The sequence below is a fragment of the Beta vulgaris genome, chromosome 2 (assembly GCF_026745355.1).
Source record: "Beta vulgaris subsp. vulgaris cultivar EL10 chromosome 2, EL10.2, whole genome shotgun sequence".
NCBI lineage: Eukaryota > Viridiplantae > Streptophyta > Magnoliopsida > Caryophyllales > Amaranthaceae > Beta > Beta vulgaris.
The window spans coordinates 33,999,882-34,022,088 of NC_079203.1; the positions used below are offsets into that span (position 1 = coordinate 33,999,882).

General features: G+C 38.0%; 2 protein-coding genes and 1 long non-coding RNA gene across 4 annotated transcripts; 1 reads left to right on the forward strand and 2 right to left on the reverse strand.

The window, feature by feature from the left end:
- Window positions 1–6,878: 6,878 nt before the first annotated feature.
- LOC125494827 (uncharacterized) lies at window positions 6,879–8,649 on the reverse strand. Its single transcript, XM_057392962.1, has 2 exons — window positions 7,633–8,649; window positions 6,879–7,289 (listed from the first exon to the last, which is right to left on the reverse strand). Exons 1-2 carry the CDS (start codon window positions 8,647–8,649, stop codon window positions 6,879–6,881), a joined length of 1,428 nt encoding a protein of 475 aa, XP_057248945.1.
- A 3,567-nt stretch (window positions 8,650–12,216) lies between these two features.
- On the reverse strand, window positions 12,217–20,933 carry BTC1 (two-component response regulator-like PRR73). 2 transcript variants are annotated; one of them, XM_010694798.4, is made up of 10 exons: window positions 20,794–20,933; window positions 20,629–20,667; window positions 19,730–20,229; window positions 18,974–19,135; window positions 18,681–18,814; window positions 18,223–18,384; window positions 14,321–14,501; window positions 13,804–14,239; window positions 12,907–13,729; window positions 12,217–12,593 (listed from the first exon to the last, which is right to left on the reverse strand). In XM_010694798.4, exons 3-10 carry the CDS (start codon window positions 20,091–20,093, stop codon window positions 12,489–12,491), a joined length of 2,367 nt encoding a protein of 788 aa, XP_010693100.2. In that variant the 5' UTR covers window positions 20,094–20,229; window positions 20,629–20,667; window positions 20,794–20,933; the 3' UTR covers window positions 12,217–12,488.
- LOC130590372 (uncharacterized) lies at window positions 12,593–13,076 on the forward strand. Its single transcript, XR_008968070.1, has 2 exons — window positions 12,593–12,736; window positions 12,830–13,076. It is a non-coding gene; the product is annotated as an uncharacterized LOC130590372 (long non-coding RNA).
- Window positions 20,934–22,207: the final 1,274 nt, after the last annotated feature.

Consider the following 22,207-nt stretch of genomic DNA (forward strand, 5'->3'; position numbering starts at 1 on the left):
TTCTTTTGTGAAGTCAGCTTGTAAGATTCTAATGTGCTCCCCTATAAGCTTGTTACCCTTGTTTACCAGAGTCTCTAGAACTGCTTGTTTCTGTTCTTTACAAGTGAAGAGCTGCTTGTAGAACTTTCTAAAGGCTTCATCCACTTTTTCTTTCTGATTCATCCACCTACCATCATTGTCATGTATAGCATGAACCCTATTCTGTCTCCTTCAAGCCTTGATTGCTTGATAGAATACCTTCGAGTTCTCATCTCCACACTTTAACTAGGCCAGCTTGGACTATTATTGAAGCATGAAGTACAATGTTTTCTTGGTTTGGTCATAGTTCTCCTGTGCCAATTTCTCATCTGAGCTCAGTCTAGTATCAGTAGGATCTAAGTGCATAGCTTACTGCACTTCCTTCAGTCTTTCTTTTGCATTGAGTATAGAGGCCTCAATGTCATGAAACCCCTTCTTTTTCATCTCTTTCAAAGCTTCAATGTACAAAATTACTTACTGATTATGAAATATAATTCAATTTATTTACGATATTGCCATTAATATATGTGTCTTTCATGCATATTTGTTCGAGATTTGACATTAGCTTATACTTTCCTTTTTTAGGGGTTCTCCGTTCTCCAAACTTCATATCGTTACCATATTATAAAGCAGACAATTTTAAGGCATTTTTAGGTCAAAATATAGCCTTTGTTCCTTTTGTCAAGTCAAGCAACATTATTAAAAATTCTAAAACCATTTTTGCAAATGAAAAATATTTATCGTATTTTAAATTGATCGTTCTCACACACTTTTAAGCACTTCTATATTATTTTGACATACGCTCAAAATTAATTTACAGATACCTTCTCGCAGTTTTTGGGAATCTCCAATGACTTTAAATACGTTTAAATTAGCTTTATATGCACACAATTCATGCAAAAGCATATATAAAATTAAATTAATTGAGTAATTATATCTAATACCCTAAAATAATTGCAGTTTTACAGTGGAGTGTATACATTTTCCATTTTTCATTTTTTTAAAAAAGTAATTGACTCTCGAGTCGGATTGCGAAGGGCTCATTCATCGCATGACTCATGGGAAGATATATCTAGCAGACCTTTATACGGTGCTTGAAGAATTTTTTTTCTCTTTGTACTAGTTTTACTTCCATAGTTTGTGTTGGAGATTTAGAGTATAGAGTAAAGTTTAATTCATGTTATATTGTTTGAATCACAATTGGTTATGGTGTTGTAATTCAAACAATATATGTAATATTATGCTACGTGTGATTCGTGTTTAGTTTCGTCGAAGTTTGATGAACAATGAACAAAGAGTAGCAATAAGAGGCACCAAGGGGTCACACCGGATTCTTGCACCTCGCGAGCCTTGGGCCTGCGCTGAAATTGCTTGCGTTGCAAATTTCAGGAACCGATCGCACGGTGCGATTAGTGTCGCACCTTGCGACATGCCTGACTAGGCATGTTTTGCTCGCACTGATTCTCGATATTCTGACGTTTATTCAAAGTTTTGTTTCGATTTTCTGAAACGACGTAGCATTGTTATATATATGGGAATACTCATATGATGAAGGATGTTGAGAAAAAACTACTTCTCTTATTTGCAAACAGACTCTAAAGATCAAAATCTGAAATTCTTCATCACTACAAAATCTCATAAACTCATTTTCAATTAATAGTGTTCATAGTTAGTGTGACCACTTATTTTCTTCTTTGTATCTCGAAGGTGAATTCCGTGAACCGGGGCTATCAGAATAGGATCGGAATATTACTTTTGTGAAAGTGAATCACGGTTAAAAGATTGTTCATCTTATGACCCTTGTTGTTTTTCGTATTTTCCCAAACAGTTTGGTCTCATGTTCGGAGAGATGGCAACTTTGTTGCGCATCATTTAGAAAAACCAGTGTCCTTTGGTATTGAACAAGTTTGGGAAAACCACACCCTTAGCAAGGTTTCCCCCTATGTACTTTCAGATATTTTGTTCTTAGATTAATGAACTAGCTCGCTTCTCTCCTAAAGAAATATTTTGTGCTATTGTGTTATTTTGTTTTATTTTTTTAATAAAGTAGTTAGTTGTTGGTATTTTTTGTTACAATTTTTTTCTTGGTGTTCCCCTCCTCTTCCCTTATAGGATTGAGATAGAGTGTGGTGGTCTTCATGTTCTTTATTGGGGTTTCCATGAAGGGATATAAATATACTTCCTTCGTATCATAATATTTGCAACACTTTTCATATTGCGGACTCCGAGATAATTTTCTTAGTATACAATTAGATGGAAAGAGGTATGTAATCATACTAACTAATAATATTTCAAATACATTATATGAACACCTACGATCCACCATCACCACCCAACCACCACCAGCCGCCACCATCCCACCACCACCACCACCAACCACCCTACCAACACCAACACCACCACCAGAACCACCCTGCCAACACCAACACCACCACTAGAACCACCTCGCCTACACCACCACCACAACCACCCAACCAACACCACCACCACAACCATTCCGCCACCACCACAACCACCTCGCTACCACCATCTTCCATTTCACGAAAATTCAAAAAAAAAATCACAAAAATTCACCCAGATCTTCATATTATATGTGAGCAAATTATAAAAAAAACAGATCTAATCTAACCAAATTATAGAAAGATCTAACCACATTACATAACTTACAAAAAACAGATCAAAGACGAAGGAAGAAGAAGGAGATCGAAGGAGAGAGAAAGAAGGAGAACAAAGGTGAGAGAAAGAAGGAGAGGTCAAGTTCGTCTTCGCAGTGGTGGTGGATTCAACTCGACTTCGTCAGTGCTTAGATCTGTTCGACTTTGTCTTCGCGTTCGTTGATCGTCAGTGCTTCGCAGTGGTCATCGACTTTGTAGTGGTGGTGGAAGCAGGCTTGACTTCGCAACGTGAGGGAGGAGAGTGAGTGGCGTGTGGGAAGAGAAAGAGAGTGGTGTGTGGGAGGAAGGAAGAGAAAAAGGACGTAAGGGAGGAGAGAGAGTGGAGGTGGTGGGGAATGGGTTGGGTTTTTGTGGTGGGGTGGGGTGGGGTGGGGTGGTGGGGTGAAAGAATAGTTGTGGGTGGAAGATCATGGAGTAGTTATGGGAAAGATTAGGTAGTTTAATTGTTTTAGATTAGAGTATGTAACCAATACTTATTTTATAAAATAAGGGTATTGAAGTAATTTCACCCTCCTAAACTTACTAAAAAAATAAAGAAAAAAGTGTTGCCAATATTTTGAAACATTCCAAAATAAAAAGTGTTGCAAATATTATGATAGAGAAGAAGTACATTTGATAGGACCATGAAGTATATCAATTAATGTGGGATGAAAGATAGAGTATTTTGTAAAAAACAATGAAGGCAAAATGACAAATTCTTGATGAAAACTAGAAAGCGAAAATGCAGCATATCTTGTTCATGCAAATACTCTGATTTCCTTATGTATCCATGGAGCCAACTCGTCTGAGCATATCTGAAAAGAAAAATATACATCGACAAATGATGTTGTGTAGTAGGTTACTCAATTACTCCCTCTGTCCCAAATTATTTGCTACATTTGCTTTATCACAAAGACCAAGAAGGGAGTGGGGACCATTGCCATAACAAGAATTAACAAAAAAGCAAATAGGTAAATTGTGGGACCTATGTACTATATATGAAAATATTTACAAAAAACAAGAAGGGAGTGATGGCAAATTTGTAAATAAAGTGTGGGACCTATGTACTATATATGGAAATATTTGCAAATGTAGCAAATAAATTGGGACACACCTAAATGGCAAAATGTAGCAAATAAATTGGGACGGAAGGAGTACCTATTCAAAAATTATTGAAAGAGATGGTCTAATTTTAATTTAAAATTAGACCTAGTCGCTAAATGGATTACACTAGTCACCGAGAGAAATTAACCTAGTTATTATTAGGTTAATTCTATTTTTAATATTGGACTTAATGTTGCCTAATTTTAATTTAAAAGTATACGGTCTCTTACAAGACAAACTCTTAGCTATTTAAGACATGACAATATTTAGCCTTTTTAATAACGTTTCTTCATTAGCGCGCAAAATTATTTCTTTACTCATTGTGATAGTTGCAAATCATGGTTATAATATGATGTTGTGTAAGTTACTTAAAATAACTTTAAATGTGATAGGTAAACAAAAGTTCGGATTTGGTTCAAATTATAAAATGAGGGGAATATATAATTCAAAATTAAAACTTGAATTAATAAAATAAGATAGAATAAGCAAAAAGTTGGACAAATAGAGGTGATACATTAATTTTGCAACTTCCTAACAAGGAAAGTGTTGAATATATTTCAGATAAAAAGAATAAAACTTGAATAGACCTAGTGCACAATAATTTAATCTATTTGCACCGGGATCTTATAAAACTTAATGTATAGTGAACATCTATAATTGACTATAGATAGTCATGATAAGAAAGATGACTATAGTCTTATAATGTTATTTTCTTATATAATTATAGTCAAGTAATATCTTATATAACCAGATTTTACATGATATAGTCATTTTCCTCTGTTATTAAGCTTTTATGTGCTATAATTACTTTTTTTTTAAGGGGAAAGAGAAGTGCATTAATCAAAAGGGACAAAGTGTCCATAAGTACATAAGGTGTTACAGTACTAGGGCAGTGATGCTCCCAACATTGTTCAACACCAAAAGGCACAACTCTAGCAAGGTTATGGGCAACAGTATTCCCATCCCTTTTAACATGAGAAAAAGAAACAAAAGAAAAAGCATTGCACATAGAAAGAATGTCTCTAAGTATTGCATCCAAATCCGAGAAGAAAATTGCTGCTTTCGTTAACCTCTTCGTTGCAACCAGAGAGTCGGATTCAAAACTCACATCACCATACCCATGAGCTTTGGCCAAGCGGGCTGCCATGTAAATGGCCTTGCATTCAGCTACCTCGGGAGGCCAGTAGGCACGCACACGTCTAGTTGCAGCAAAGCACACCTTGCCTTCCGAGTCGCGGGGTTTCACTCCAAGTCCCGCCCATCCTTCCTCGGCCAAACTTGCATCTGTGTTCAACTTAATAGTGCCAACTGGGGGAGCATACCATTGGCTTGGGCTCGAAGCCGCGGGGGGGCGCACTCCTCCATAAATCCTCACAGCATAGTTATTAAAATCATCAACTTGTCTCAAAATTCTCTGGCCCACAACAGTGGCAGGGTGACTTGTATGCTCAAAGACTCTCCTGTTTCTTTCAACCCAAACGTTCCATAGGATATAACAACCCTTTTGAACCAGATTTGCATCCATCTGACTCCATCTGACGAGGGTATCACACATGGCTTCGTCTTCCACCCCTGGCAATAATATGTAACTGCCCAGCTCTTCCCACAACTTGAGCGACATCGGGCAGCGATAGAATAAATGTGATTGTGTCTCATCCTCTCTAGCACAACATGGGCACCCTGCTTCGTCGATTAGGTGGCGTCTCTGAAGCACTTTCCTTACTGGGAGTGAACTTGTGCAAGCACGTCACATGAAATGACGTACCTTAGGCGACACATTTAAGCTCCATAATATTCCACACTCTATGAAAATCATCCAGGTTCCCCCTTTTCCCAACATATAAGCAGTTTTCACTGAATAAGTGTCGTCCTTAGAGTACGCCCAAGTTAACTCGTCCTGTAGACATCTAGTGCTTAAAGGAATGGCCATTATACACTGTTGATCACGTTCATTGAAATGGTTCTCAATTAGTTCCACATTCCACTCCTTCCTTTCAACATCCATTAAATCTCCCACCATTTCCAGTCCCTCCACTCGAGCACTCTTGATGAATCTACCTTCTTCATCCCCTACCCATGGTGCAGTCCATATGTCAATTTTCTACCATCTCCAACCCTCCAAATCAAACCCTCCAATACCAAACTCTTCGCACCCCAAATACTCGCCACGAGTAGCTATGCGAGTATCCAACCGCGCTTGACAAACATCACCATGAGGATAATACTTGGCACTCATTACCCTACTCAAAAGGGACTCTTTATTATGTAATAATCGCCAAACTTGTTTACCCAATAAAGCATCATTAAAGACCGCAAGATCCTTAAATCCCATACCCCCCATACACTTGGGTTTGCACATTTTCTCCCAACTTAGCCAATGCATTTTCCGCTCATCCCCTTTCCCTCCCCACCAGAATCGAGCCATAGCAGATGGATTTCTTTTATGACAGCAACAGGAAGCTTATAAACTCCCATTAGATATGTAGGCAATGCTTGGATAACAGCCTTGATAAGAACCTCTTTACCAGCTCACGACAATAACTTTTCTTTCCAACCCCTTAACTTCTTCCACATTCTATCTAAGAGTTCCCGAAAAAGCACTTTCTTAGACCTCCCACAAAGAGCTGGAATACCAAGATACTTCTGGTGTCTATCAACTTGCCTCATATGGAGAAGATTAATCAATTCTTCTTTTTTCGCACAGCTTACACCACTACTAAAGGATACTTCACTTTTCATAATTAATGTTATGCCCGGATGCTGCTTCGTATTTGTTGAGAACATCAACTATTGTCAAGCAATCCTGTCGGGTAGCCCTAGTAAAGAGAAGGTTGTCATCTGCAAAAAGAAGGTGAGAGATTTCTGGACCATTTCGGCTTGCTTTCGCACCATGAATTTCTTTCGTAGCCACCTTTTGTTTAACCATCTACGAGAATGCATCAGCAACCAAGATAAACAGGAAAGGAGATAAAGGATCACCCTGGCGTAATCCTCTAGAAGGGGTCATAGAACCACATACCCTTCCATTAATAATGAAGGAATACGAAACAGTAGCAACACAACTCATAACCAGATTAACCCATCTTCCATCGAACCCCATCGTCAACAGTAGCTTCCTAGAAAACCCCACTCCACTCTGTCATAGGCTTTACTCATGTCCAGTTTCATCGCAATCAATCCTTTCCTGCTATTATTCCTCTTCTTCATAGTATGAAAGATCTCCAGAGCAATGAGAGAGTTATCCGAAATCATTCTTCCAGGGACAAACGCACTTTGATTCTCCGTTACAATACAGGAAAGGAATTGTTTAAGCCTCAAAACAATAGCTTTAGAAGCTATTTTGTACAATACATTGCATAAACTTATAGGCCTAAACTCAGAGACAATAGTAGGGGATTTAACTTTGGGAATAAGAGCAATATTAGTACAATTAACATTCTCCGGGCAAGAATAGTTATGTAAAATGCTGCTAACAAAATTAAAAACCTCATCACCAATTATATGCCAGAATCTCTGATAAAAGATAGCATGCATACCATTAGGCCATGGGGCTTTGCAAGGGGGCATATCACTCAAAGCTGAAAAATCTCCTCTTTTGAGTAAGGCTTCAGAAGAATATCGTTATACTCCTGTGTCACAGACATCTTCACATGCTGCAATACCTCCTGAAAATCATTAGAAGAAGGCTCGGAAGAAGTAAAGATCTCCTGAAATAATGTTCCACCACACACAATCTCCTCGCCTTCCGTTTGCCACCGCCCGCCTCCATCAAAAATACCATGAATGAGGTTACGTTTTTTTTCCTTTGGGAAGCTTTATGATGAAAATAGGAAGTATTTCTATCTCCATCTTTTACTTCCGCCACTCGCAATCTCATATACCAGTAAGCCTCGTTCTTAGCATGTAATTCATCCAACTCCTTTTCCAAACTCACACACCTCTCACAGTTGTCATTCGAAATAGCTTCACACTGGGCTTCATGTAACTTTTTCTCCACTACTTCAATTTTCTTTTTAAGAGTCCCGAAAGCCTTTTTACTCCATCCCTGCAACTCTCTCGCCACAACCCCTAATTTCTCACAAATTCTACCACCCTCTGCTGCACTCCACGCACCCCTAACCACCTCCTCACAAGCATCATCAAGAAGCCAAAAGGTCTCAAAACGAAAACCACCATCCCATCTTCTCGGCATCCCCTCATTTCCCAAACAACGTAATACAATAACAGCATGGTCCGAACAGTAACGCACCTTATGATCAATAAAAGACTCTGGAAATAAATTCAACCAAGAATGCGAGACGATAAATCGGTCCAAGCGTTCCCTAATTCGAGATTTCGGACTCCTCCCTCTCTCCCAAGTGTGCCACTGACCCACAAACCGCAACTCCCCAAGACTACAGTCATCCATCACATTTCGAAACCCCACCATAGCTCTCCGCTCCCTCGAAGCACCCCCTTCCTTCTCATCATAACTCAAAATTTCATTAAAATCTCCCCCGAAAACTATAGGCCCCTCATATTCATCACACAACCCTTTTATCAAAGCCCAAGTTTTATGTTTGTTCTCCTCTTCCGGCCATCCATAAATGCCCACAAACCGCCATCGCACATCCCCACTACTCCTCACATCGCCACAAATATAATTTTGGGAAAAAGACATCATCCTAAAAGAGATCGTTTCTTCCTTCCAAAACATACATAAACCTCCAGCTCTCCCAACACACGACACTCCAAAGGCCCTGGAAAATCCAAGACTCTCCTTTTTCTGCTCAGCAATATTTTTAGTAACCTTAGTTTCTGACATAAAAAGAATTTCGGGGGTATTAGAAGCATTGAGTCTTCTCAACTGACGAACTGTCCAAGGGTTACCCATACCCTAACAGTTCCAACACAAGATTTTCATAATGCCCGACGGGGTTGGTCACACCCAACCTCCGCCTCTGCAATAATCACATTACTGCCAATTTCAGAAAAATCATTTCGTTTATATTTCTTAGAACCCAAGTCATCCAATTTGCAAAAATCATCCACAATCATATGATCAACAAGCTTTCTTTTTTCACCAACCACATAACCAATAGCAATATTGCAGGGAGTTATATTCATAGAATTGTTTAAGGAGTCCCCACCATTATTCTTTATCACCCGTGGCTTATGTTTTTGTTTTTTAAATTTAGTAGCCACACTCCCTGCTCCAGCAACAAAATTAATGGAACTATCTACAACATCACCTTTTGCCATGTTTAGCTTATTGGTAGCCACGACAACTGCAGCATCCACTCCAACATGAAGAGTCGGTTCTTCAATAATCACCTCGGTAGCCATACGGACATCAGCCACGTTAGCAGAAAAACGTGATCCGTCGAGCTCGGTAGCAGCAGCCACGCAAACCATAGGCTGCCCTGGGCTGTCCGTAGCATTGTGGCCCGAAAAGGAAAGCAGCTCCTGTTGTTTCACCACCCCGTCCTGCACCTCTTTCTGTTTTACAGCCCCCTTAGACTCCCCTTCCGACCTCCGAAAGTCAATCGCACGAGCCACCTTCAAGAAGCCCCTTGTTTCCTCTTCCATCTTTTGCCGCCCTCGCCTAGGAGATGCCCTAAGCCAAGCACCCCATTGTCTTTCCCCTTCTTTATCATCCTCAGAAACTACCACACAATCACCCCCTATATGGCCTATCACCTCACACGAAAAACAGAAGGTTGGAAGTCGCTCGTACTTGATCTCAACCATGGCAGAACCGCCATTGCTTAATGAGATTCTCTGAACTCTGCGCAGCGGTTTTGTAATATCAACGAGCACCCTAAGACGCGTCGATTTATCCCAAATTATCTCGCTCGTATCCACTTCAAGAACCTCCCCGAAACTCCCTCCTATCGTTCTTATATGCGCTTCCGACCGACACCGCATTGGAAGATTATAGAGTCGAACCCAGAACGGTGAGAGGTTCATAGAAATGTTGGAGGGTTGAATATCAGCGTCAATTTCCTGTAACATCACCAAACTTTGATCAAAGGACCATGGCCTGCCTGCCATGACCTTTTCTTTATCACGTTTACAAGCGAACTGAACCACAAAGAGATCGTTTTCAATGGTTCGAAATAGTGCCCCCTTAGAATTCGCCCAAACTTAATTAAGAGTACGTTTAAGCGCTTCGAAATTAAACGATCTAACTGTCACAACCTTTCCAATCAAAGCTAGGGCAAAATCTTGAGAATTTTCGTTATCTGGTATATCATCTAAGTCTATAGATTGGTTCTCTTCCGCCGTAATTTTCAATTCAGAAACTTTAAGCAGAATCTCATCAGCCATAACAGGTAAACACCAATCCCAAGAGGGATCAAAAGGAACGAAGAATCGAGAAAATTGAATGGAAACCCAAGACTCCTACTCAACCCCTAGTCATACGCTAGAGAGAGACTCATGTGTTATAATTACTTTGTGTTCACAATAGATTATTGACCTGTACCCCTAAGAGATTTTGTATTTCAAATAAAGGAATTTACATTACAAGGGTTGGGTGAACTAAAATTTTCATTTGAACATAATTTCGAGATGTATATCAAATATATGTCTAATATGTGCACATGAATGCATGTTCTTTTAATGGGAATAGGAAAAATTATCATTAATTAAAAAACCATACAACATCTACAACAATAATGACCCTTACGTACATAAAAGATAATCTAAAACATCGATTTGAATATCTTCATCTATTTTACTAATATACACGCTTCGAAACCGCTTCCATGATATGGTACTATTACAACCATAATGGATATTCGATGACTCACCATATTTCCTACCTGATGCAATAGTAAATTGAAGTCAAACATTCGTCTTAATATTCTTGATCTGCAACCAGTAAGTACATTTTTCCACAACCTCAAACTTTCGAGCTTCTCGAACTAGATATACTAAACAACGACAAACTAGACTTACAACCCCTACAAGAAATTAAGGGGATTAGAACTAATAGAAAACTCTCATAATAAGAGACTAACTTATTAAACAAAGGAAGAAAACGAAATGATTAATCCCCACATTGCACTGTCATCTTCTGCCAAACAGAGTTCATATACTTTCCAATCCCAAAACTCCTGTAAAACCTAGAACCTTTAAGTTCTCCCACGTTTAAGCGCAGGAACGGAGCCCTTATCCCTGAACACTTAATCCCTCTCACGTCTAAGCGCGAGAATGATGACCTTTACATCTAAATCCTGAGGCCCTCCCACGTCTAAGCATGGGAACGGGGTTAACCGAAACACCAACATAACCAAAACTAAATAGGGGAACAAGGAAGGGCATACGGCGACGAAGCACTCAGCCGAACTAACCAACCAAAGCCACTAAACTAACAACAACAAGAACACCAAAAGAGGACTAAGAAAAGGGAGAACGGGGAAAGGAACAACTTGACAACATGAAAGGGGAAGGGGAGACCAACAACCACTATTAGGGGAAAGGGAAGGGGAGGCCGACAACCATTAATAGGGGAAGGGGAGGCCGACAACCACTGACAGGGGAAGGGGAGACATGGGGAATGGGAACGATGAATAACACAAAGGGGAACAGGGAAAACTAAACCTTCAGAAGACCGAACGATACAACATGCAGGCTCGCCGGCGACAGGGTGAGCGACGCGGCGCTCCAGCAAGCCTGCGTTGGGCCGTCGGGGCTATAAGCTCAAGGGTTTGGGAACTTTTAGAGAAAGCATAGGGTTTTTTTCGGTTTGCACATGAGTACATGTTACTATAACCATATTTTTATTTAGTAGTTCCACTACCCAAACTAAATATAAAATATCTTCAAAATAAAGTAATTAATTATGGCATACCTTCAAGGAAAAGTTATTTGTTTCATTACATAAGGACATCTTTTATTTGTATTAAAAATATAATTACTATGTCATTATTCTTAAAGAATATATGTACTTATATTATTGTTACTGTGTGCCTCTATCAGGTACACATTAGAAAATCCCTATAGATTCGATGAAAACATTATAGTTACTTGAGAAAACATGAAAAGAACAAATTTACCGTCGGTTAAAATCTGGATGGCAGATTCTCTTTACACGTCCTTACAACTCCTAAATTTTACTAAAATGGAAGTGGAATAAAACTCTTACAAGAACTAAAAATGAAAAAGGTAGACAACTCCTATATTATTCCTTTCTGACGAGTCCAAAGAATCTATCCCCACTTTCTATCCCAAGAGTACGGAAAAAACACCCCCTACTTCCACCTATTCTATAATGAAACTCATTGCTTCATCACTGATTTCTGTAACCTAAATCTTTTCTGTTTTAAATAGCCTTCTCCTTGAAACCAAAAGAAAATATGAGCCATTGTTTCCGGAATCGCGTTTGAAAGGATCCCGGAAAATGTGACCCGTAAACGCCTGAAGAAATGATCATATAATCTAACACCAAACAAGATTATATGCATCACACCTTTAAGGAAAAGCTTATTTCCAAAGGCAACCTGGGGCTACCATGTTATAAAAAGTAGTGAACACAGCTCAAAATAAGAACCATGAAAACACAAAGGAAAAGATGTCTTTCTACAGCCTAAACCAAACAGAATCACTGAGGTTTGACAGTATTTAGCACCTCATGCACACATAAAATTCGAAATTTGTACATATGAAGACAGCTGATATCAGAGTGGCATAAATGATCTCGGCAGCAACTTGTGGAAAGAATTGGTGTTAGCTATCGGTATTCCTTCCTTTGTTTTCTCGCACCTGGCGCACGAATTGCCCACGAACACGAGGTCTTTGATCTGCTAACTTCTTTCTGCTTTGATATCGCACCTGATGTGATGATACACAAATAAGTTTGAAGTCATCTCACTTTCAATACAAGCAAGAAATGGCCAAATTATTGTTGCTTGATGATCAAATTATTGTTGCTTGATGATCAAATTATGGCTTGTGACAGCAGGCTTCTGGTAAATGTAAGTACTAATTCCATACCAGAAAAACTATAATTACTACAATACTCTGCCTTCATACTTGATATAATTTGTGTTTTTTATTCTGAAATTCAGCTTTTACAGTTTAGATTCAAGGATGTACATACTAGATGTCCAAGTATAAACATTCTGGAGAGATTTTGGAGTATTACCTTTTTGTCAAAGCATCTTTCTTTACGCTTGAGACGGAATTTATTCAAGGCAGCTTCTCGTTGAGCTGATCGACTTTGATCCACACCAACACCACTACCACTACCACTTCCACTTCCACTACCACTTCCATTTTCAGCACCATCTTTTGCAGCTATCCTACTATCATTGACCATGTTTGTTCCTTCAACATTCACAGCAGCACTACTTCCATTAAGGAAATTGCTCCCATGATTGCTTCCACTACCACTTCCATTCAAACTGCAATTGGCAACATTTGCTTTAATTGGCGATCTACAAGTGTTTGAAGACCCACACTGTGGGGGTGCTGTCACATCCTTGCTTTTGGACATATTATGTTGAACAGAAACCTTTGGTAGCTGCTGTACACTATGGACATCGTAATGATGGTAGTGATGGTGGCGCTGAATCTTGAGCTGCTGATCCACGTTATTTTCTTGCGGCAGAACAGCATTTACTGGTACGTTTTCTTGCAGCATACCATTTACGGAGCCAACACCAGGCTTACCAGATGCAGTAAGGTTATTATTAGACATATGGGAACTTTGCACTGGCTCAAACACATGTGAATGATGAGAACAGTTGACTGTTGATTTTGCAGGTGTCTTATCAATGTCCATAGCAGGCTTTTTGAAGAACTTATTAGTAGTAGAGCCCATATTGTTATTGTTACTACTGCTATTCGAAATTTGATGTGGAGCATCAAAATGGGACTGCTTTGCTGCTTCTGAACTATTATTTGGTGGAGAGCAACTGCCAACATTACCTGTTTGACCCTGGTTACCAGTTGTGCCTGAATTGTACCTGCAACAATTTAAAAATGAGATATTGTCCACTTGTCCATTATATAAATTCAAGTTTCACCTTCTCTAGTATACCTGGTGAAGGCTGAAAGCTCTGAACGCCCAACAATATTCTGGTCTGAGACATTAGTGCTCGTGTCTGCAATATCACCCAACCTCTTCAGACTGAGCACAAGAGAAGGCATATCCTCGACATGTTGCATGCCTTTGTCCTTTATTTTGGAAATTTCGGGTGGTGCATCAGATACTTTATTTCCTCTATGATGTTCTTCAACTTTTCCTGGTGAGTTCATAGCCTGTTTAATCCACTCACTTTTAGGTTTATCATTATTCATCTCCAGGTTCTCTTCATCAAAACTTCGACCATCATTTTCCTGGTTGAGGTCTAACTGTGAATATTGGTTTTCCTCAGCAGTAGTTGCTAACTTAACCTTTTTGTTTGGTCCATTTAGCCGTGAATCTGAAATTCTAGGTACTCCAATCTCCAAATCCTTTCCCATTGGGACATTGTCTGATACAGATGGATACTAGGTCATTAAGTGGTTTCAGTTTACACATTATTGTAACTTCTATCAAATACAGTACCACATACCATATTGATGATCCTGTACATCAAGTTCCTGCATGGATCCAGGCATCCAGCTGCTGGCAAATGCCTCAGACATTGGATAAATGACCTGAGCACAAGTGCTATCAGGCGGATCAGTTGCTTGCTCCCATGTAGACTGTGGTTGGGGGCTCTCAACTTCTGCAGCCCTTTTTGTCCATGAACTCTAGATAACAAAAATTTAAGAAAAGGAAATACTAAGTAAAAATAGAAAGGTAACAAGGCAATAAAATTGGTAAAATTCCGACCGTCGGATACTAAGGTCTCATTGTCAGTGAATTTTTACATCTTCACATAACCTTTAACACTCAAACTCCCTACTAACCTCATCATACCTACTCCTCAAATGGAAATAGGTACTTCATTGTGATTCAACAAATATAATAAGATATGGAAAAGCCCACCCAATCAACATTGTATACATGTAACAACTAACAAGTCCAACACTTTTTAAGAGTTCGAGCAACTTAGACTAGAGCAGTTCACACTTATTTAAAGAAGAAACTGACAAACACAAAATCATGCTGCATACTTTGACCATTGACCAGTCACCAGAAGTAGCAAAAGATTGAACACTAACACTATACTTTTCCTTACACATGCAGGTAAGAATGTGATGAAAACTATATTTCACGGATTGTGATCTCACGACATTCATAATGACTACCAAAGGCACTCTCAAATGGTATTTAAATAGAAGAAAGTACACATTAATTTTCAGCTGTGATGATACTATCAAAGACACAATGTCTAAGCCTCGGACCGTTGAGGTTGAAGCAGGTAATAATTGATTTAGTGAAATAAGAAGATGATAGAGACTGCAGCAGACAGCCTCTGAATTTCAAGGTAAGGGATTATGGCTTATCACTAACCTCAATTTGTTTCAATATCATTCCGGTACCTGTGTAAGGTTTGTTTGTTATCATCGTGATTTAGCAGTTTTTTTAAAAAACAATATATGGAAATTTTGGACACAAAAAAAGTGGTTTCTAGTCACTCCTGTCAGTTTCCAAAATTAACACGACTATATAAATATGTCTAATCTTACGTTCACTATTCAACTCAAGTCATACTACTTTATGAATCTCCATACTAAAAACTAAAAGCTGGATGTGACCAATCAAGCGCTCAACTAAAGAACTAAGGGGTTGTTTAGTTAGTGCTTTCTGCGAATTAAGTTATGACAGAAGTTCCTATTGAAAATTCTGTCAGTGATACTGGAGGTAGACTCTAACCAATTGAAAGTGAAGGCTGTCTATACCTAAACCCTCTTAAATGCACTATAGGTTGCACAAGCGAAGAACTTAGTGGTCTATAGAAGTACTGCCATGGTAAAATTATATATGGGAACTACATTTTCCGAGTACACAAGGAAGCAAAAAAAGATGGTTCTTTTGTAGAACGCTTATCTAATGATCTGAAAATTGCTTCATCAATTATTTATATATTTTAGAGAAATATAAGGTACATATCTCATGGAATTGGCTTTCATGCACAAAAAAAGAATATTCTAAAAAAAGAAAGATGTTTGATTCAAATATGATCTGGGATGGGGAGCTTGGTGGTAAGCTTGTCCAAAGGCGTGGCTGAACCACTTAAGGGACATTTGGTGGGAAACTTTAGGAAAAAGAAAAGAAACAGACTCCCATGCTTCACTTTCTAGACGTTTTCTTCTGTACTTCATCTCTCATTCCTTTCCCAACTTTCTTAAATAATACACTCAAAACCCTCTTTCTCAACACCCCTTTATATTGCGTTCTCAATATTCTGCAATGGGCTACCCAGTCACTATCCCCCGAAGCAGTCACGTTTAAAGGACTGTGATGTTATAGTTTGAGGGGGGTGATAAGAGAGAGAGAGAGAGAGAGAGAGAGAGAGAGAGAGAGAGAGAGAGAGAGTTTGATTTCGATTACAATTGTGAACCAATCATCATCAATGGCAATTTCAAGTCGCTCCCTCTCTCACCGCACAAAACAAGTTTTTTAGGAGATTTAACTTCTTTCCCCTCCTTTGTCTTTCTCGATTCCTTTCCTTTTTCCTTACATGGGTCAAACGGTCCGCTTTTTTTAACTTTTGGATAAAAAGGATATAAATGCCAAGGCTAAGATCCTTCAGCTGTAGAGTAACTGAGTCTAAAGACCCAATATCATTTTATGATGGCACACAAGCATCACATTGACGGAGATCTATTACCGTAGACGAAGGAGGCTACATAGTTTTTGCATATCAACTTCACTTGCAGATATATCAGCGTAAGTGTCATAAAATGCAATTACAGTTTTTTGGCTAGCAGTGTATCAAAATTTTGTCTTTTTGACAAAGCAAATTTAGCAGTCTATCTCGAAAGTTCATTTTTTGTGCACTAGCTGAAAAGGGAGGGGATGCACCTAAAGCAGGAGCTTGGATGGGCTCTTTCTTAGGGATTGATAGCTTAAATGAAATAAAAATAAGTGGTTGAAGTTTGTGTTAATTGTCAATTGCTCTATATGTATGGGTCTCCAGCACCCTAGAATAGTAGCACAATTGATGTCCTCGAAGAAATATACAGGATTGGGTTATCACATACTTATATCACCTTAGAAGAGAACCACTAATAGTATATGCTCAGTCACGACCATCCAATTTCAGTCATGAATCAACAAGCCATTGTCTTTCAAAAATACCCTTTTGCACACTTTGACCTCTCCAGAGTCTAGACCACGAGGTGATCGTGTTATCTCTTCCTAAATCAAAGTTGGTCGAACTAGATTCTTTGTACACTTAGAGGAACTTCTCCATGTAGAGCATCTACCTCAAGGTCATCAAGTATTCTTTGATCAACCAAATAAACCCTCTCAGCGTACTAAATGAAGGAAACACTGATAATTAGCATAAAACCAAGTTTGCAAGGGCTGAAAGGAAAGAGAATTCATGTTGGTAGAAGAAAGCTAAGATGAACTAAATTTCACAAGGAAACTGGGACAATGGTCTTGACTTCCCAACAAAAAATGGTCTTACTTTTCTTAAAGGTCTCCATTCTTGATATGCAGGATATAGCTGACAGTTCCCAATTTGTTTTATATTAGATCGACTCCTCATTTTGTCATCCAATCTTGCAAAGATTATCACCAGTTGATGTTAATGTTTCTTTTGTTGTTCAACAAGATGATATCTCCTACACTGCTCTTTCCTGTATATTTGATCCTTGAATCCTTCCCAATAGAAATTAATGTTCTGTTTATTGTGATGGCAATTTTGATACAATCACCTAACTATAAATATGAACCTAACATGGGTTCTAAATGTCCACGAAAGAGACATAGCTGCTAACAAATTGAAGAGAGATAACATATAAAGAGAAATTAAACTTCCTCTTTGTCTATCTCGAGATCAACAAGGGTACATTGGTTGGGTCCACACCAACAGGTGAAGCCAAGAGTGGTACTTTATGGTGCATCAGCTTATTTTGAAGCATCCAGGAAGAGAACGCGCTAACTTTGCAAATACAACAAACAATCATGACCCAAACGACTAACTTTTTATGTAACTTCTTTCCCATCTCCAGTAATTTCTCCCTCCCATTTTTTGGGTTGGGGGGTGGTTAGGACACTTCCATGTTAAATATGTGTGAGAAAATGGTGGCAATAGTCTTTGCATAACAGTAACAACTAACAACCGCAACCAAAAATGCACCTGTTCTATCCTTCAGGATAAAATACTCAAGTCTGGCTAAAAATGTAGTTCAACAAACATACAATAGGAGGTGATATTGAGGTGCCCTAACTATCAATAGCGAGCTATTTCTTATTATCCTTAGTGAACTAGAAGCAACCACCCAAAAGGCCTTAACAGCGTCACATTAACCACACCTACTATAGGAAGTTTAATATTACAGGGGTTAGCACTACCTGGGTCCCACTTCCATTGTCACTTCCATCCCGAGCTTGTAAACCAATGCTTCTGTTATCATCTTCCTCATTGCTGTCAGTGTCATTGTCCGACTCTTCAGCCCTCTTGCTTCCTATGGATTTTCCATTCCTTACACAGCTTTCACTTCCACTACCACTAGACTAAAAAAAGAATGAGGAAAAATTAAAATTAAAATTAAAAATAAAAACAAAAAAACGAATAAAGGAAAGAAACACTAAACAAACACCTGGAACAAGATGCATAGTGGCATACCAGTTTTTCATAAGAGGAGAAGAGAAAGAAGTAAAAAACCAGCTGAAAGAGCTTATTCCATTATCTAATCGGGAATTAGCATGCAGGTTTAATTTGTCATATGTGCTAGAAAGTTCGAAAATTTGAAAGACTGCTACACGAACCACTAAGCTGATGAAAAGCTGGAAAATGTAAAGACACTTACACTGTGACACCTCCTCCAAACATGCTGCCAAAGGTTTTTAAGTTCATTTTTTCTTATAGGCTTCACCAGAAAGTCAACAGCGCCCTTGGATAAGCACTTTAAGACTAAACCCATCGAATCATGAGATGACATCACTGCACACAAAATAATCAAATGTTGCAGCTAAAGACCATAAAATGAGTAAACATTTTCATCTAAAATCTAAATAATTGTAAAAAACAAGGCAAGATATGCACAAAGAAAGAAAATCAAATACAGAACATACACTAATACAACAAGGAACGAAAGCTCACTAATGACAGGAGTATTCTGGCAGCTTTTGTGACTCATTATCTTGGACAGAAGACCTATACCAGAGAGTCCTGATGTGACTACCTCAGTTAAAACTAGGTCAATCTGATTGCTCAAATCTTCTAAGATTTTCCATGCTTCTATGCCATTTGGCACCCCTACAACTGCAAAATATCAAACAATGAGTTCATGACCCCCAAAAAAAAGTAGGAAGACATGCATTTTATTCCACTATACATGCTTTATTTACAATAGGGTCTTAATATAATCTAACAGTACATCACATGGTCTTGAGGATGTTAAAACTGCAATTTTGAACAGTGACTGAGGAGGCAATTTAGGTTAAAGAAATTTGTATGGCCTGAAAAAAGCATCAAACAAGGGTATGAAAAGATTAGTTTTGGGTTCATTGTGAACAGATAGGATGCATATATTGTTTGAGTTGTATTGTACTAGTAAGTGCTTGCATGTAGATAATGTGTTGAATTTTAGAACAAAAATTAGTAAACTTACTCAGACTAACAGGTTTTTTTACTTTTTTTAAAACGAAGGATTTAAGTGAAACTGATGTAAACTTAGGTATTAATGTCACCAGATCTAGTAATGGATTCCCTTTGTCCCAAGATCCTTAAAGTCTACGGGAAGGCTAAGTGTTGCTATTATTTTGGAACAAGGGAGTACAATTCTCTTAATCATTTGTTGAAGTAGGTGATAAGGACAAGACATTGCATATATGGGATTAAAACAGATCAAATCACCTTCATAGCTACAATTCCGTAGCAAAGCACTAACAATATGACGAGTTGAGTCATCACTTTCTACGAGCAAAACCTTAGGAGATCCAACAGGGAGAAACCTCTCCCAACAGACTCTCCCCTGGGGTTGTACTTGTGGCTGAGGCCTGTGAGTATGAACTGGAAGCTGAACAGAACTCAAAGAACGCCTGCTGTTTGCATCTTCACCATCCTCAATAATTCTCAGTTCGTCCTCCTCGGAAAGCCCCTGCCCTTCACCTGCAACCCTACCCCTACCTTCTTTTTTCACAGCAACTATATGTTGATTAAGCTCTGCCACCGACTTGGCAACACCGGGCCCATCTTCATTTTTGTGAATCAACCTCATTCAACAGATCCAAATTGATCAATTATGTTTATTGAAATGAAATAATCCTGCAACTTTAACCCATCATGTCTTTTCAACAATCACTCCATCATCAAAGAGAATACGCCTTCGGTATGCAAAAAACCATCAATTACCCCTAATTTGGGGAAGAAATAATGGAAGTTAATATCATCATACACACACTAACAAACAATCTACTCAAATTCACAAACAAATCATTGATTTCCTTTTCTAACCTATAAAACATAAATTAAACCTCAAATCTATAGTAAATTAATCACAACAGAACCCAAATCCATAGATTAGTAGCAAATTCCTAATTACCCACTTCAATAATAACCAAATACTTGAAGAAAAACAAAACATATATACACACAGTACCAGATAAATTGAAAGATCAAAACAAATAACACATAATCATAGGTTAAATAAACTACCCAAATCACCAATTCTTTATATCATATCATGACAGTATTATCTAAAGCAAAACAAAAAAAAAAAAAGGAGAGAGAAATCAAAGAAAAAAAAAACTTACCATCTAAAACCCTTTTCTCAGCACGATAACATCCTACAGCTGCACAAATTTCATCAAAAAAAATACCCAAATCAAAACTTGAACTTGAGAATTCACAAACAAAATTAGGGTTCTTCACTAAAAAAATTAGATGAATAAAAAGACAAATGAGGAAAGAACTTTTACTATGTTTTTTAAATACGATGAAGCTCAATAATAATCCACAAATTAATCTTCAAAACAGATGTGCTTTTTTTTCCTTTTCTCGAAATAAAATAAGAATGATTTTGAGGTTCCAATGAGAGAAGGAGATAGTTCTAAAGAAGAAGATCAGTAGACATTATTATATACATTCAAGTAAATATAATAAAAAAATGATTTTTTAATTTTGGAGGAAAATGTTGACGTGGAGGAGTGAGGGGTAGAAGGAGAGGCCACGTAGGATGACACGTAAGGTAACTTTGCTGACATGGAGGTTGAGATCTAAAGCTGTACTGAGAAGAGTCTAAGGGAGAGGATCTAAATTGATCTCAGTAAATCAATTATTCGACACGTGGCAGATTGTGAGGAGAGTTAAAGGTTTGTTCTTTAATAGGTAAAAAAAAAGTGACCAGTGAGATGCTTGTTTAATATTGTGACGATTTTAACCCTTGTAGTTTTGTTTTTGACCCCCTATTATGGTTATGGCCCCACATTCACACGTCAACACCAAATATCTCCATTATGCAATTTGCGCAAGGATAATGATTTGGGAAATCAACTTGCTACGCCTAATAAATACACCTTTATGGAAATTTTTTTAAAAAAAATACTCCTTTATGGGAAAAAACTGTCAGTATTCTTTTAAGGGTATGAAAAAAATTATTAGACCCTCTTTCTAAGGGTATGAAAAAAATGCCGATAATTAGTGAATCTATCTGTTTATTTAAATTGTTTACTAAATTTTATAATTGAATTTGGAATTTTAAATTGAGTCCGTTTTTGGAGAGACAGACTCACGTTAGTGTTAATGTGAGACCGATGATGTCATGTTGACATCGCGCACGTGCATCAAACCTGCAATAGAATTAGTTAAGCGCTTGCACCTATTAGTTATGCTAGTCTTAGATTGCTTCTGGATGAATTAGTTAAGCGCTGACGTATATTAGTTAAGCGTAGGAGTATATTAGTTATATCATATATTCCAGATTATAATGCATTTTATTGACCCTAACTTTAGTATACATAAACATTCTCTCTTTCTTCTCTAATCCATCGAGACGCCCTAAAACCTATATTGTTTTCCTCCTCCATTCTCTGGATACAACATGCATTGGATGTTTAATTTGAATGTAAGTAAAATATTTGAGCACGAGTTTACAATGACAATGTCCATGAACACTTACTTTATTTTTCACCTGATAAGATGTTTATCATGTTTGAAGTGAAAGAAGAGTTTGATACATATTCATCAAGAGGGTAATATATATTGTCCATTGTTAGATGATAACTTGCACTTGCAAAAACTTTAAAGAAACATATCAGATCACTTTTGGTACTGAAAACTTAACTTTTGCATTTGAAAGTCTAACTTTTTATTTGAAAAACATAATTGATTCCT

What these genes read in the sequence shown, in the direction of transcription:
- LOC125494827 (XM_057392962.1), bottom strand. Translation starts at nt 8,649, where the DNA reads ATGGGTAACCCTTGGACAGTTCGTCAGTTGAGAAGACTCAATGCTTCT. An exon ending in TGAGATTGCGAGTGGCGGAA is followed by an intron (nt 7,290 to 7,632) that starts GTAAAAGATGGA and finishes ATCTTTTATCAG; the next exon opens with AGATTCTGGCATATAATTGG.
- BTC1 (XM_010694798.4), bottom strand. Translation starts at nt 20,093, where the DNA reads ATGAGGTTGATTCACAAAAATGAAGATGGGCCCGGTGTTGCCAAGTCG. An exon ending in ACGGAATTGTAGCTATGAAG is followed by an intron (nt 19,136 to 19,729) that starts GTGATTTGATCT and finishes GATATTTTGCAG; the next exon opens with TTGTAGGGGTGCCAAATGGC. An exon ending in TTTGGAGGAGGTGTCACAGT is followed by an intron (nt 18,385 to 18,680) that starts GTAAGTGTCTTT and finishes TTCTTTTTTTAG; the next exon opens with TCTAGTGGTAGTGGAAGTGA.